This window comes from Nicotiana sylvestris, chromosome 6 (assembly GCF_000393655.2).
Source record: "Nicotiana sylvestris chromosome 6, ASM39365v2, whole genome shotgun sequence".
In the NCBI taxonomy this organism is placed as follows: Eukaryota; Viridiplantae; Streptophyta; class Magnoliopsida; order Solanales; family Solanaceae; genus Nicotiana; species Nicotiana sylvestris.
In genome coordinates, this window is record NC_091062.1 from 202719136 (window position 1) to 202736675 (window position 17540).

Below are 17540 nucleotides of genomic sequence, written 5' to 3' on the forward strand. Positions count from 1 at the left end.
ATCCTTCCCAAGCTCCATTCTCCTCCTTTTTCTCGACAATGACTCGTCCTCGTTAGAGGATTCGTCCAAGAAGTGCGGGTCGATATTGAAAAAGCCCCCTCCCTCACAATCATGACTTGAGAGGGACCTTCTACTTGAATCGGTTGAGGATGACCCTCTCAAATAGACTCATTCAAAGTAAACTGCATTCCCACGGCATCGACGGCCTGTCGGAATGCAGGGACTGGCGCCCTCCACCTGGAAGCTCCTCGACCTATTATCATGAAGAGTCATATCAATAGACGATGACAAATAACCAACAAAGTGATAAGGGGAAACATTTACCGAATGGAACTCTCGGGTCATAACGTTTTATGAAGGTGGGCCAATATCAGGTTTTCACTGCATGGGGCAACAGAGGGGCTACCTAATCCCTTATGCCAGCAATATGGCGGGGTGGACGTCCCATAGTTGCAAACAAGAAGCAAACAAACACTATAATGAATATAGATGAAGGAAGAGTAAAATGAGTGGCGACACTTACGAGTCTCGTTCCACCGCTCAACCTAGCGGAGTCAGAAACAATATGTTCAGTTTTGACGAAGAAATACTTATGCCAAAACTTGCGACTTTCTCGGTCGTCAGTCCCAACCACCAGCCCTTTTGTGCCACGGTGCCTCAAATGCACCATATTACCCCTGGGAAAGCTAGGCGAGAACATGTGCAAAAGACGGTGGATAGAAATATCGCATTCCGCCAACTCCGCATACTTGATCAACAACAGAAGTATCTTGAGTGTATATGGTGAAAGTTGTGCCGGGCAAACTTGGTAGAACCTACAGAACTCTTCCGCTAATGGAAGAAGAGGAAAATAATAGCCAATCACGAAAGGGTACTCGTAGAAAGCGCACTACCCAGGTCTGTGGACCTCTACAAAATCCCTTCCTGCTGGAACCATTTCAACATGAGCGGGAATGCCATACTTTGCACGAAGAGCGTCAATGTGAACTTGCTCCGTCTCAGAGAGTATGGGGGTAGGAGTAGAAGAGGGATCTTTGAGAAAGTCTCTTTGAGACATGGGGTGTCTCGGCAGTAACTCCTCTACCGTAGGAAGGCTATCACATTTTTCTACCACCATATCCTCACCGCCTGAAGGGGGCGCCATGGACAATGGAGCGACCTCAGAAATACCTTCACGAGATCAATGTGATCTTGGCATGCTTTCGTTAAAAGAGGTAATGACACAACCAAAAAAAAGAGAAGAAGAAGAAGTTGTGAACAAAGAGTGTGAGAAGAAGAAGTAGAAGGCGGTCAAGAAAAACTCAGAGAAATCAGGAGGGGTAATCAGAAATGAAATGGCCAAGAATTTTCGAAAAAACAAACCCTCCACCTATTTATAGGATTGGGTGGCGCCAGAATCGAAGCGGAAGGTCACAAAGTGACACCAAAATCGAAGCAATAAGCCATCAACCCCTTCCTTGAAAACACACGTTATGATGATGCACGTGAAGATGACATCATTTCCCGGTAAAATGCATTACCTAGTGTCTTGCTATGCACGCTGACCACTCACCATTGGTCAGGCCGTAACGCCTCGTAGGTTCAAACTTCTCCGTAAGAACGCATGGGGTCCGCTCATCGAGGACGCACCAAGTTGCAACCTCGACAAGTGGAGGGACTAACTGTACGAGTCCAAGTTTGAACAACCACAACTGTTGATGAGTACGACGAATGACGAGATCCTCGAAGCTAGACATCCTGCAGGGGACGACCTACATGCGAACAAGAGACTGTACGACTTTTGCAGCAGTGCAGGCCCATTTAGGGGGCATTAGGAATATTCTTTCGAATATTCCCTATGACTTATCTTTTAGGGCTTAGAAGGGGTTTGTCCCTTATATGTAGAGCATAAAACAACCTTGTAAGAGGCTAGGCATTTTCCTAACTGATAACACTTGCTATAGAATTTGCTTACATAAACAATTGATACGATTATTGTTTAAGGTTTTGTCTTAACGGGATAACAAAACCTTATCCTCTATATTCTCTTGGTCTATCTTTTGTTCTAGAGATTATTATACTTAGCTAAGATTTACCCCTTCATTTCCTTTGATTGATTTATTCAAAAAGGTTCCGATATCTTTTGAGTCAAACATAAAGTATCCATTTATATTATTTGCTAAAAATTAAGTTGAATACTCGATCTACTAAAAACGGGTCAATTATGGATCAACCCATATTATAGCTAAAAAAATAGATAACCCCCGAGTCGAAAATAAGTTTCACTAATTGATGACCCAATTGATATACTTGGTGGATTTTCTGGAATTGTTTCTTTGAAGATTTGTCATCCTCTTCTATTGAGATCTTAGATTAAAAGGCAGTTTCTCTTTCTTGTTTCCTTTCTCTTCTATTATTTCCTTTTTATTTTCTCGTTTTTGTTATAAACTAAAGTCTAGCTTGTAGCTGGGTATAACTTTTTTATGACAGATTTTTTCTTCGATTTTTCCCCTTAAGCTAATTTATTTTCTTCTCTTTTTTTCCACCATAATTGTTTGATTTATTTAGATTAAAAAAAAATTAAAATAAGAAAACGTCCTCGTACATTTCTGAATTTCAAAGGGAGCAATGTTAATTTGGCTGGCTCTTTATCAAGGGGGAAAATGATATAAGAAAAAGAATGTGATAGAAGCACCGTGGGTGCACAAACCAGAAGTAGCAGCAACAACACCAACATAGTAAAATTCCATTAGTGGGGTATGGAGAGGGTAGTGTGTACGCAGATCTCACCCCTACCCCGAAGGAGCAGAGAGGCTGTTTCTAGAAGACCCTCGGCTCAAGAAAACAAAAAGACAAAAAGGAGATAATATTAGTATCACCACAAAAATCTTAGGAAAAACATGAACAATATGAAATCTAGAAGAAAGATGCAAAGCAAAAGGGAAAGCTAATAAAAAGGTCTTGCATTGAAAAGAGAAATAGTAAGACACAACATTGCCACTAACTATCTTAGACCAAAAATCCTTCCAGACTAGTATTACAAAGGTACGAAGTAAGGCAAGACTCAACTACCTCCTAACCTACAACCCTAATACTCGACCTCCACATCTTTCTATCAAGTGTCATGTCCTCGAAAATCTAAAGCCTCGTCATCTCCTTCCTGATCACCTCTCCCCATTATTTTTTAGGCCGCCCTCTACTTCTTCTCATTCCCTCCATAACCAGCTGCTTACACCTCCTTACCGGAGCATATGATCTTCTCCTTTTAACATGCCTGAACCATATTAGCCTCGCTTCCCGCATCTTGGCATCAATGGGAGCTACGGGCACCTGCTCTCGAATAACATCATTCCTAATCTTATCCATCCTAGTGTGCCCGCACATCCACTCAACATCCTCATTTCTGCTACTTTCATCTTCTGGATATGTGAGTTCTTAACAGACCAACACTCAGCCCCATACATTATGGCCGGTCTAACCACCGCTTTATAGAACTTACCTTTGAGTATCGGTGGAACTCTCGTGTCACACAAGACTCCAGATGTAATGACCCGACTGGTCGTTTTTCCTTTTAGAACCTTGTTCCCTTAAATAAAACTTTTCACGCTTGCTTTAGCTAATTTACAACTTGCGAGGACGGTTGGTTCGGAATTTGGAAGAGTTTTGAGTGAAATATGACCATTTGATTTCTTAGGATTTTCTTAAAAAACTAAGTTTGACTTTAGTCAATAGTTTGAGCAAATGGACCCGGATTTGTGATTTCACGGTCCCGGAGGGTCCGTGGGAAATATGGGACCTGGGCGTATGCCCGGAATCAAATTCCGAGATCCCTAGCCCGAGTAATGAATTTTTATTAAAAATTGTTAATCTGAAGTTTTAAGGATTTAAAGAAACTAATTAATAATTGATTTCACGGGTATCGGGCTCGTATGTTGGTTTCGAAGCCCGGTACAAGTCCGATATATCATTTAAGTCTTGCCCGTAAAATTTAGTGTCAATCCGAGTAGTTTAAGGGGGGTTTGGCCCGTTAGAGGAAAATTAAGAACTTGAAGTTCATAAGTTTGATTCAATTGGTTTTAGGGGTGATTCTTAGATTTAACATTGTTTCGGGCGTTCCGAAGATTCGATTAGCTCCGTTTCGTGATTTTAGACTTGTCGGTATGTTCAGGCGGGGCTCGGGAGCCCCGAGCGTCAATCAGACGAGGCTCGAGTGAAGTTGAAATTTTTGAGAAGTGCCGAAGCTGCTGCTTTTGTCATAACCGCACCTGCGGTTGGTGGACCGCATGTGCGAGACTGCAGATGTGGTCCATCTATCGCAGATGCAGCCCAAGGAAGGCCAGGCCAAACCGCAGAAGCAGTCTCAGCCCTTTTATCCCCTTTCGTAGATGCGGTCCTTTCTCGCAGATGCGGTCCCCTGACCGCAGATGTGGAAATCGCTGAAGCAGTGAGCTTCATTTAATGCGGGTTCTAAGTCAATTTTTACCACTTTTCACTCTTCCATTGGCGAATTTGGGAGATTTTGAGAGAAGACTTCCACTTAGCATCTTGAGGTAAGTTTATCCCACCTATTCTTAGTTTAATACTTGTGTATTAGGTAGATTAAACATAAGAATTTGGGCAAAATCAAGGAGTTAGAGCAAAACCTAGGGTTTTAATAAAAGTTAGATTTAACCACGAAATTTGTTATGGAATGAATTAGAAATCATATATTTTTGATCCTTAGGTTATAGAGAACAATTTCCTTCAAAAAATTTCGGAATCCAGGCACGTGGGCCCGAGATTGGATTTTAGGAAACTTGTGTTAAATAATGGGAAATTGCTTAAATAGCTAGAATTCGATCTAGTGAGTCTATATTGACTAGTTCCTACCTCATTTAATTAGTTTGGGATCGTTCGACTCCGAATTGAGGGCTTGGACTCGTTCTTGGGATTGGAAGTGCAATTTGGAGTGAGGTGAGTCTCCTTTCTAACCTTGTAAGAGGGAATTGTCCCCATAGATGCAATAATTGAGTAATTTGTTGCAAAATGCGGGGGCTACGTACGCACTAGGTGACAAGAGTCGGTGCGTAGCTACTATTATGTTAATTGTCCGGGTAGTCTAGGACTCGTATCTTGTTATATTTGTGAACGTCTCTATATTTTCTTGCTAATGTGACCACTTAGGGCATGCTAGAGACTTGGAAAGGAATATAAGCAAATGTATACACTTGTTGGACACTTATATGAATTTACTTGGAATTGAATGCGCATTCATGTATTTTCTTGATATTAATTGATATTTGTGGATCAGACCGATCTCCTCGGTAGAAATAGATGCATCTATGGTTCGCGTCATTCGACCCTCTGGCAGTGCACCATTTATTTTCTGTTGGATCGGGCCGTCAACTTCGGCATAGTGTGCGCATGATATCTATATGAAATCCTATCCATGACCTGACCGGCTAAATATTTGAAATGTAAATGGCTAATTGTAAAATTGTCAAGAACATGACATATTACCTCTTGCTACAAACTGTTGATTATTTGTGACTTCCGTGCTTAGTGTAACACTTCATTGTATTATTTGACCTTAGTGAGTATCAAGTCGACCTCTCGTCTCTACTTCTTCGAGATTAGACGGGATACTTACGAGGTACATATTGTGTATGTACTCATATTACACTTCTGTACTTAATTGTACAGGATCTGAGGCAGGTATATCTGGCTAGCAGACTGGTGCGCGCCCCTGATTCATAGACCGAGACTTCCACGGTGAGCTGCTCCCTTCCTGTGCCGTTCAGCAGCTTGATGGAGTCTTTCTTTACTTTTGCTGTCTATTCTATCCCGGACAGTAGGATAGTATTATTCTTTTGTACATTCTACTAGATGCCCACTACTTGTGACACCAGGTCTTTACTTTAGTAGACAGTTCTTTTGGGTTGTATAATTATTATTACATATTGCTTATCATCACCTGTTTTAGTTGCAAATTAAGAAGTATTGTAACCGATTCGGGTAAGTAAAATAAGAATTTACTAATATTTCTGCGTTGGCTTGCCTGAGAATGGTGTTGGGCGCCATCACGACCCTTGGTGGATTTTGGGTCGTGACACCAGATACTAATCTCCACTTCATCCATCCTACCCCAATACGGTGTGTGGCATCATCGTCGATCTCCCCTCCCCCCTAGATAACCGACCCAAGGTACTTGAAGCTGCCTCTACTAGGGATGACCTATGATTCAAGCCTCACATCCACGCCGACTTCCCCCGGCTCAGCACTGAACTTACATCCCCGGCTGAAGCATGTGATGAATAGCTAGGCTACGTTGGACATTTTTCCTCTATATTTTTTTTTTCAATTATTCTCTCTTTGAAAAAAAAAATGTAGAAGAACTTCGAAGAGGTGGGTTTTTAAAAAACAAAATGATACTCAATTGATTGTTGATAAATCAACGGATGAAAATTATGGAGAATGCAAACAAATTTAATTGCATATTCGTTTTATGACATTTCTTCATTTTACATTTTGCAAAATGTATCCCACAAAAGAAAAAGTACTAAAAATTATGACCAACCGAGAAGTGCAACAACAATATACTCAATATAATTTTACGAGTGAGGTCTGAAAATTTTAGCAAATGTATTTGCCGGGAGTTGAACCCAAGTCTATTACTTGCAAGGCAATTATCCTAACCGTTGGACTACAAACACTATTGTTGACCTACCGATAAGTAAAAGATGGAAATAAAGGTATACGATTAGGTAATTTCGGGTGAAATTCAAAAATTGACATATTTACAAGTGGTGATTGAAAAATAGCCATAGTTTCAAAAGTAGTTGAAATTTAGTCACTTTGCATGTAAAAATAAATCTGAACGAAAATATTATTTAAAATCTGAAAAATATTCCACCATAATATACTGGAGTTCGAATTTTTTACATGTGAACTTCCAGCATAATATACTGGAGTCAGCATAATATGTTGAAAGTTTATACATATGTGCTCCAATCTCCAATATATTATGCTTGTGTGCTGGAGTTCCAACATAATATACTGGAAGTTCATACACAGGTGCACCGGCCTCCAATATATTATGCTGGAACTTTCGTATTTGCAGCAAAATAGTGGCTATTTTTTAATGACTTTGCAAACGCCGTCTATTTTTCAATTAGTAATTCGAAAACTAGCTAGCTCTTGCTATTTTCACAGTAATTTCTCAAACTTGTTTAAACTTTGGTGACAAATTACTTGATACTTATACTATCATATAAAATAATTGAGATACACAAAACGTAATTTCAATATCATCATTGTTTAAGAAAAGGAAAAATATCTTTTATATCATATGGTATAAAGAAATATAAGGACACTACGGTGATTATCTGTCACAATTGAAATTGTAATTATAGTGTCATAATTTCAATTCTAGACTATCAAATTGACATTCTCAGATTTACTGTTAGTTATGTGAAAAGGAAAAAGAAAAACAGTAGAAAATGAATCCATACTAAACAAATAAATACAAATCTGTGACAGTTAGAAGTAAGAAATATTCTTCAGCCACAAATAAATAAAGGAGTAAGAAATAAAATTTTGTCCATTAAGAACAGAATTTATTTTCTTTTTCTACAAATAAATTTCGTAAATTACAGTTTCTGTACTCTCTTAGGGCTGAGAAGAAATACTTACACTCTCATTTGCTGTCTAGTCTCAGCTAAGGTCAGGTGACTTTTGCATCTTTCTCGGTCGGTGATTTTCCGGTGTCCCACGTGGCGGTGGAGCTATAACGGCAGTTCCAACCGAAACCCTAACTAAACTCATCTCGGGCCGGACCTTGGACCGATTTAGGCCCGCCAATTTCAAATGACGGCCCGGTTAATTGAATGATCACCGCTCTTCCTCGGTTGCCATCGATCTACAGTTGAAGGTTCACTCTTTCTACTTTCCTTTTATCCGATGATAAAATATTTTCAATTTTAACTCAAATGTTTTCCGTAGCAAATAATTTTGGGTATTAAAGTAGCTGACATGCAGTAATTGTACAGGTATAGGACATGGTATGAGAATAGTGTTTTATTGACATATTGGAATATTAAATGTTGACATCAATTTCTGAGGTTTGGTTGAAACTAGTAAAGATTGTTGCTTATTAGAGACTGGGCTAGTCTAATAGGCTGAAGCAAAATGATACATTGATATTTTAGTGCTGATGCTGAATGTAGATTTAACTGTCTTTTTTGAAATCATTGGATGATGTGTATACAGTTAGTGTTTAGGTCCAGTAGGTAACTTCAGCCATTGAAGCTTCACGTAAGTTGTGCCTGGTTTAATGGACCAACTTATCTGAATTCCTACATGGTCCAACAGACCTGGTTAAAGTTAATGAGGGGCTTATAGAGCATAATGGCTGGGAATGGAGGTTTCTTCTGTTTTTTGTTTGGTTTTTCCGATTTTTTCTTCTTGGAGCTCATTAATTTTTTTCATTTTTTCCAGCATCTAAAAGTCTTCATTGATGGCTGATCTCAAAGAACGACTGCTTCCACCAAAACCTGCATCAGCAGCAAATCTTAGAGAAGTAGCTTTTAGGCCCCCTGCCTCTGGTCGTCAACCTTTTCAAGGTATAGATGTCTTGGGCCTTAAGAAGCGAGGCCAAGGACTTCGATCATGGATTCGGGTTGATACATCTGGCAACTCCCAGGTCATTGAGGTTGACAAGTTCACTATGATGCGTCGTTGTGACCTTCCAGCTCGTGATCTACGTTTATTAGATCCATTGTTTGTTTATCCATCAACAATCCTTGGCAGGGAGAAGGCAATTGTTGTAAATCTTGAGCAGATTCGATGCATCATTACAGCTGATGAGGTTCTCCTATTAAATTCTCTTGACAGCTATGTCCTGCAGTATGTAGTGGAATTGCAGCGGCGATTGCAAGCTGCAGGAGCTGGTGATGTTTGGCAGCCAGAAGGTGACTTGAGCAGAAGAAGAGGAAGCAGGAATCTTGAGAATATGTTTGGTACTCCATCGCCAGATTATTTGCCCTTTGAATTCCGTGCTCTTGAAGTTGCGCTGGAGGCAGCTTGTACTTTTCTTGATTCTCAGGTATGTAGCAGAAAACACCATCTTTGCAGACTTTGTTTTCATCTACATATAGTATGAGTATATGGTACAAGTTTTGCAATAAAAATCTAGTGAGAACTTATGTCTGAGTAGCCTCAAGTAAATAGACGAGGTGAAATAAAATGGAACACTAGTAGGCGAGAGATAGTCTGGTGAATTAACATGTTACATGTTTGAAAAGATGGTGGGCGATCTTGAAGCTTGTGCTATTGAATATGGTCCACTTTTTGTTGTTTCGTATAAGATAGCAGCACTGGATACTAACATCCCTTGCTAAGAGACCAAAGTTATGTCAGTTAACATAAAATAGGATGGTAGGAATAATTTGGTAAAGAGTGATATTGACAGCTCAGGATCCAGTCAAAGATGGATTGCCTTTGCTGGCAAGCTGTGTACTTAGTTATCCAGAACATTTAAAAAATATACTATCCTTATAGGAAAGCAGCATCATAAACTTCTGTCTTTCATGCTATTGATGTCTCTTTTTTGCAGCTTTTTATCTTGATTTGCAACTTGTGTTAGTTCTGTTAAGATTATTTCCTTTCTGGTGTGGAAGATCAGACTAAGCTGCAACCACAGAGCATACTCAGACAGAACCTTGACTCAGTTACCAAGATAAATCTTTTCTGATGTGGAAGATCAGACTATGCTGCAACCACAGAGCATACTTAGACAGTACCTTGGCTCTGATACCAATTGTTGCGGAAGCCAAATGTATATAGTGTGAATAAGTCACAACTACTATACCAAAAATTATGACAACCACCAAATAATAAATAAGACAATAAAGCAACAATAAAGGGAACACCAGAATTTACGAGGTTCGGCTAATTTTGCCTACTCCTCGGAGACAACCAAATATTTTATTCCACTCCAAAAATACAAGTGAAATAATACTAAAGAGAGAAGATACAAATGCCTTAAACAGATGAGAAGGCAAATGAGAGGTGTGTTTAAATCCTAAACATTAAGCCTTCTTTTATAGGGGGAAAATCCCCCCAACTTTTGTTTTCCCACCGATGTGGGACAAATTTGCCAAACTTCAACAAATCTCCACCTTGGCAAAATTCCACATCTTCAATTTTCTCTCAATAACAAATTTTGATTGTGTCTTCATCTTTAATCTTCAGTTTTCAACAATGTTGATCAAATCCAAACAATGTTGAAACTTGACCGCAGTCACCACCTTTGTCAGCATATCAGCAGGATTCTCTGTAGTATGAATTTTCTTCACCGTGACTCCACCTTCTTCTATGATTTCTCGTACGAAATGATACCGAACATCAATGTGCTTCGTCCTTGCATGATACACTTGGTTCTTCGCTAATTGAATAGCACTTTGACTATCACAAAAAATTGTGATACCTTTTTGTTCAACACCAAGCTCCTTTAGCAATCCTTGAAGCCAAATTGCCTCTTTCACAGCCTCTGTAATAGCCATGTACTCTGCCTCTGTTGTAGACAAAGCAACTGTTGACTGCAAAGTAGACTTCCAACTAACTGGTGCCTTTGCAAAAGTAAACACATAACCAGTAGTTGATCTTCGTTTGTCCAGATCACCCGCAAAATCTGAGTCACAATATCCAACGACAGACTGATTGTCTTCCTGCTCAAAAACTAACCCGACATCTACAGTATTATGAATATACCGTAGAATCCACTTCACAGCTTGCCAATGCTCCTTCCCTGGATTGTGCATATATCTGCTAATAACTCCAACAGCTTGTGAAATGTCAGGCCTTGTGCAAACCATTGCATACATCAAGCTACCAACAGCATTTGCGTATGGTACCTTTGACATATACTTTCGTTCAGCTTCATCCATTGGCGACATAGTAGTACTTAGCTTAAAATGGGAAGCAAGTGGAGTACTAACTGGCTTAGTCTTGTCATCTATGCCAAAACGTTGAAGTACTCTCTTCAAATATTCCTTTTGAGATAAACAGAGTTTCTTTGAACGTCTATCTCTAATTATCTCCATGCCAAGAATTTTCTTTGCCTCACCCAAATCCTTCATCTCGAACTCCTTCTTCAGTTGAATCTTCAACTTATCAATTTCTTCCAAATTCTTGGAAGCTATCAACATATCATCAACATATAGGAGAAGATATACAAAGGAACCATCTTTAAGCTTGTGCAAATACACACAATGATCGTATTTGCTTCTCTTGTACCCTTGCCGCAACATAAACTCGTCAAATCGCTTGTACCATTGTCTAGAAGATTGTTTCAATCCGTACAACGATTTTTCAAGTTTGCACACCATATTTTCTTTTCCAGCAACTTTGAATCCTTCTGGCTGAGTCATGTAGATTTCCTCCTCCAAGTTTCCATGTAAAAACGCAGTTTTTACATCCATCTGAACTAGTTCCAAATCCAATTGTGCTACCAAAGCCAACATAATTCTAATGGAGGAATGTTTTACAACTGGAGAAAACACTTCATTCTAATCAATTCCCTCCTTTTGAGCATATCCTTTGGCCACCAATCTTGCTTTGTAGCGAACATCTACTTGGTTAGGAAATCCTTCTTTCTTTGCAAATACCCATTTGCACCCAATTGCTTTCTTTCCCTTCGGGAGATTGGCCAATCTCCATGTATGATTCTGATGAAGGGACTGTATTTCATCATTCATGGCAATCCTCCACTTATCTTCTTCTGAACTTTGGACAACATCTTTATAAGTGGTAGGAACATCATCAGCTACAATTGAGGTTGCACAAGCAACCGTCTCTATGAGACGAACAGGTTTCGTTATTGTTCTTTTTGGCCTGCTGGTTGCTATTGATTCAAGTTGTTGTTGAGGTTCCTGAGTTGGAATCTCCTCTACTGGCTCTCCTTCCAGAGGGTAATCTTCATTTGTTTCCTCCTCTGCTTCTTGTGTAGGAAAAATAAATTTTCCCTCAAGCTCCACCTGCTTAGAAGCACCTTCATTTTGTTTGGTATCTTCTGTTACCTTATTTACCATAGCAGATTCATCAAAGGTAACATCCCTGCTGAATATTACTTTCTTTGTCATAGGACACCATAAGCGATATCCTTTGACTCCAGAAGTAATTCCCATAAAAATAGCCTTCTTTGCCCTTGGATCCAATTTTGACTCCGTCACATGATAATATGCAGTTGAGCCAAACACGTGCAAAGAGTTATAATCTATGGCAGGTTTTCCATACCATTTTTCAAATGGTGTCTTGCCATCAATAGCAGCAGATGGTAAGCGATTAATGAGGTGGCATGCATATGTAACTGTCTCAGCCCAAAATTCTTTGCCCAAGCCAGCATTGGACAACATACACCGTACCTTCTCCAGCAAGGTTCGGTTCATACGTTCTGCCACTCCATTCTGTTGTGGTGTATGTCTAACAGTGAAGTGTCGGACGATGCCATCATTTTCACAGACCTTATTGAAATGATCACTTTTGTATTCACCTCCATTGTCTGTGCGAATACACTTGATCCTCTTGCCTGTTTGATTCTCCACCATCGTCTTCCATTTGAGAAAAATTCCCAACACTTCATCTTTGCTCTTCATTGTATACACCCATACTCTTCGGGAAAAATCATCAACAAAGGTTACAAAATAGTGCTTCCCACCCAATGAAGGTGTTTTGGAAGGACCCCAAACATCAGAGTGTACATAATCCAAAATGCCTTTAGTATTATGGATCGCTGTACCAAATTTAACCCTTGTCTGTTTCCCTTTGACACAATGCTCACAAAACTCCAAGTTGCAAGCCTTTACTCCTTTTAACAATCCTTGATCTGATAGAGTTTTCAAGGATTTTCCTCCAGCATGTCCCAAGCGCATGTGCCATAGCTTGGTTGCTTCTGCTTCTTTGTCATCACTGGATGTCACTGTCGCTGTCCCAATAACTGTACTGCCACGATAGCGGTACATATTATTATTCTTCCGATTAGCCTTCATTACCACTAGTGCACCGGAGCATACTCTCATCACTCCATTTTCTGCAATGATTTTGAACCCTTTTGATTCTAGGGCTCCCACAGAGATGAGATTCTTCTTCAAATCCGGTACATATCGAACATCTGTCAATGTTCTGATCATTCCATCATGGTTCCTTAATCGTATTGAACCAATGCCATATGAGGTAAGAGGGCTGTTATCCGCTGTGTGGACGACTCCATATTCTCCTTCTTGAAATTCCACGAACCAGTCCCTGTTGGGACACATATGATAGCTACAAGCCGAGTCCATCAACCATATGTCTGATGATGTTGATGACTCTGTTGTAACTAATGAGAAGTCTGAATCATCACAATCAGCTACATTTGAATCCATAATAGCCTTTCCATTGTTATGTTTGGCCTTATTCTTCAACTTCGGACAGTCTTTCTTCCAGTGCCCTTTTTCTCGACAAAAGGCACATTCATCTTTGCTGGGTCTGGATCTTGACTTGGATCTTCCCTTCTTTGTCCTCGTTTGATTTTGAGGACGACCCCTCACAAACAGTGCTTCTCCTTCTCCGCCCTTCTGTTTTTCTCGCTTTCTTTGTTCATAGCTGTACAAAGCCGAACAAACTTCTCTGAGAGAAACTTCGTCATTTCCATGGAGTAGAGTAGTTTCAAGGTGCTCGTACTCATCAGGAAGTGACGCCAACAACATTAAGGCCAAGTCACCATCATCATAAGTTGTATCCATATTTTGCAAATCTGTGACCAACTTATTGAAACTGGTGATATGTTCATTCATCGTGGTACCAGGAACATAGGTGAAGTGAAACAGTCTCTTCTTCATGTACAATTTATTTTGACTGTTTTTCTTCAAAAATTTATCCTCCAATAGTACCGCAAGCAACACGGTTGATAATTCTCCAATCTTCTTCTCCAATAACATCTGGTTTCTTTTCTTCAATGGCCAGATCTAGCCCTTGTTGAAAAAGGACATCTAGAACCTCGCCTTGCCACATCCCAAAATGTCCGGACCCGTCAAATATTTCGACCGCAAATTTCGCATTTGACACAATTCTTGTCATAAGCGAAGATGCCAATGATGACGTGTTGTTGACACTTGATGTAGATTCTTCTTGTTTATTGTCTCCCATATTTGACACAAATATTATTTAATAGCTGACGACACAAATCAAGATTATTTCCTTTCTGATGTAGAAGATCAGACTAAGCTGCAACTACAGAGCATACTCAGACAGAACCTTGACTCAGTTACCAAGATAAATCTTTTCTGATGTGGAAGATCAGACTATGCTGCAACCACAGAGCATACTTAGACAGTACCTTGGCTCTGATACCAATTGTTGCGGAAGCCAAATGTATATAGTGTGAATAAGTCACAACTACTATACCAAAAATTATGACAGCCACCAAATAATAAATAAGACAATAAAGCAACAATAAAGGGAACACCAGAATTTACGAGGTTCGGCTAATTTTGCCTACTCCTCGGAGACAACCAAATATTTTATTCCACTCCAAAAATACAAGTGAAATAATACTAAAGAGAGAAGATACAAATGCCTTAAACAGATGAGAAGGCAAATGAGATGTGTGTTTAAATCCTAAACATTAGGCCTTCTTTTATAGGGGGAAAATCCCCCCAAAATTCAAGAGCCCACCGATGTGGGACAAATTTGCCAAACTTCAACAAATTTCTTTGGTCATATTCTTATGTGGAGCTTCTCTGTAGTACTGACTGGACCTACATATCCTGACTTGATAAGAGAATTTTTGTTGGTTGACGTTATCCTTGAACTACTACACCATCCATGCGATGAGATATGCATGATCCAAGTATCCTTAGTTGACAAAGTAAACTTCTCGATAGCCCATATGAAAGATCTTGCCTTTGATGGCCAAAAAACAATAGTTGACTGAGTTCCAATAAATAACAGCGGCAAGCTTTGCGGAAATTTCCTAGTTTCATGTAAATCTTGCAAGAAAGAACTTGGTCTTAGTAGCTTGAAGAGAGAAGGAACTTGCAAACAAAACGGAATTAGTGCTGCTTTCAGAATAATGTCTCAGTTTCTTGAATACTCTTAACAAAATGCAAATACAGGTACCAACTTGAGCGCCAACAGAACCACTAAAATGACAAACTGTGAACTAAGTGTGTCTTTAACGTTGAATATATATGGCCGTGATCTAGAACAAGTTAAAACAAACAATTGCTTATTATTGTCCAACAGGATATTCACAAGGTAGACACATTTAAGGCTCACTTTCAGATCCTTCTTCTTTAGGGACAAATAGTTTTCTTGGTAGTTCTGTATTATATGTAAGTGTCCACCCAGTTATTTTGATTTTGTTTTCTTTTCAATTGATCAGGCAGCAGAACTAGAGATTGAAGCATATCCATTGTTGGATGAACTTACATCTAAAATCAGTACCTTGAATTTGGAACGAGTTCGTAGACTGAAAAGCAGGCTTGTTGCTTTGACTCGTAGAGTTCAGAAGGTCTCTTAGCAATTTAACATTTTTAGTATTTGACTATTTTCAGGCACAAGTTACTGCTTATATATCATCTTAACTTCTCACCATCTATTATCTAGGTTAGAGATGAGATAGAGCAACTTATGGATGATGATGGGGACATGGCTGAGATGTATCTTACTGAGAAGAAAAGGCGGATGGAATTGTCTTGCTATGGAGATCAATCTTTGCTTGGCTACAGGTCAACAGATGGTGCGTTATCTGTGTCTGCTCCAGTTTCTCCTGTTTCTTCACCTCCGGAGAGCAGGAGGCTTGAAAAAAGCTTGAGTATAGCAAGAAGCAGGCATGAGAGCATGCGAAGTTCGGAAAGTGGCGCTGAAACTCAGAGTATAGAAGAGCTGGAGATGCTCTTGGAGGCTTACTTTGTCGTCATTGACAGCACTCTCAACAAGTTGACATCGGTATCTTACTATCTTCTAGAGTCTCATTTTTTGTCCTTGCATCTTGTATACGTTTTCTTAATCAAGCATTTGTTTTTTCTGTTGCAGTTGAAGGAGTATATTGATGATACAGAAGATTTCATTAACATTCAGCTGGTATGCATTATATATCCACGTTGGTTTTAAATGGATTTACTTCTCATTACAACAATCATGACTTGTTAAACATGAAAGTTGTAAGACTGGATTAGTTATAACACGCAGTTTGGTATAAGTTGAGTGATTGGTTTTCTGGTATCATAGGCAATTCTTGTTACAGTAACTGTGTGCATATCAGATGAACTTGATTTGAATATATTTTATTTGCAGGATAATGTCCGGAATCAGCTTATACAATTTGAGTTGCTACTTACCACTGCAACTTTTGTGGTTGCCATCTTCGGGGTTGTGGCAGGAATTTTTGGGATGAATTTTGAAATTCCAATGTTTAATCAACCGGATGCATTTAAATGGGTCCTAATAATTACAGGTGTGACTGGAGCTGTTATATTCTTTGCATTTTTATGGTTCTTCAAATATCGAAGATTGATGCCACTATAGATGCTCGAGAGCACAGGCAATTGAGACTACTACAGTGCAAGTAAAGAGGACAGCATGCTGGTAATATTGGAAGGCATTTGAGAGTGGATCCTAGTTGTGGAATAAATACAAGCGCTTCAGTAAAGGCCAGTATCTGTCGATGCTATCTGCCAGAACTGATAGATGTACTGAATCATGTGATTTTCTTACTACTAGCTCTTGTAGCCTAATGGTAGCTTCAAAGTTGTAGTAGTACATTACTCATTATATTGTATTTTTGGAGTTCAAAAGAATGAAGAATGGCTCATTCTTGTCAAAAATTCAAGGTCAGCACAATGGCGAGTGACTTTGATCTTGCATCTCAACTGTTTCAGTGTCTGTAAAGTGCAAGTTAAATACGAAGAGGAAATAAAAATACACAATTGAAGTATTTGGTTTCCCAAATAAAATGAATCGTATGGATTAGCATGTTTTACCCATTACCTTTTTCTCAGAACAAAATATACCTTTCTCGTACTAGTTCTATATTCTACTGGTAGAGCGCCATATTCAATATCAGAATTGTGTGATATTATTTCCTAATATTCTCTATAGAACACGCATCCCAAAAAGAAAAATGGAATGAAAAATAGGTGTTCACATAACAGTTTAAATGCGACAGAGCAAGGAGTCAAATGAACCCTTACTGAACACCATATCAGGCCTTCACACGTAAGTTTATTCTTTTTGCTTTTAGAATTATTGCGTCAAAATATTTCTTCAGATTTTACTATTTCAAGTTGTAAAACCGCATAAATATCACCTTGGTTCGTATATGCAGACTCGAGACTCAGTTTTACTAAATGAGAATTGCTCTCTAGTCTCTTCTATGATTTATTTTTTGGTCATCCTCCATCTAAAAGTTCTTAAATAACTTTGTATACGGTTAAAATCGGGGATAGAGTTACCCTCGATTTTTCGTCGTGGAAAGAGAGACGACGTTACTCGTTACTGGCTCAAGTGAGACCGAAGGTACCCACAAATCGAAACCAGGGACG

At 39.2% G+C, this 17540-nt stretch overlaps 1 protein-coding gene and 1 non-coding gene across 2 annotated transcripts; one reads left to right on the top strand and one right to left on the bottom strand.

The window, feature by feature from the left end:
- Positions 1-6599: 6599 nt before the first annotated feature.
- Positions 6600-6671, bottom strand: TRNAA-UGC (transfer RNA alanine (anticodon UGC)). The gene has a single exon. It is a non-coding gene; the product is annotated as a tRNA-Ala (tRNA).
- A 920-nt stretch (positions 6672-7591) lies between these two features.
- Positions 7592-16933, top strand: LOC104216463 (magnesium transporter MRS2-1). The gene is made up of 6 exons (XM_070147807.1): positions 7592-7888; positions 8455-9061; positions 15380-15508; positions 15604-15945; positions 16033-16080; positions 16294-16933. Exons 2-6 carry the CDS (start codon positions 8474-8476, stop codon positions 16522-16524), a joined length of 1338 nt encoding a protein of 445 aa, XP_070003908.1. The 5' UTR covers positions 7592-7888; positions 8455-8473; the 3' UTR covers positions 16525-16933.
- The last annotated feature ends 607 nt before the right edge of the window (positions 16934-17540 follow it).

What these genes read in the sequence shown, in the direction of transcription:
- LOC104216463 (XM_070147807.1), top strand. Translation starts at nt 8,474, where the DNA reads ATGGCTGATCTCAAAGAACGACTGCTTCCACCAAAACCTGCATCAGCA. An exon ending in GTACTTTTCTTGATTCTCAG is followed by an intron (nt 9,062 to 15,379) that starts GTATGTAGCAGA and finishes TCAATTGATCAG; the next exon opens with GCAGCAGAACTAGAGATTGA. An exon ending in TGACTCGTAGAGTTCAGAAG is followed by an intron (nt 15,509 to 15,603) that starts GTCTCTTAGCAA and finishes TCTATTATCTAG; the next exon opens with GTTAGAGATGAGATAGAGCA.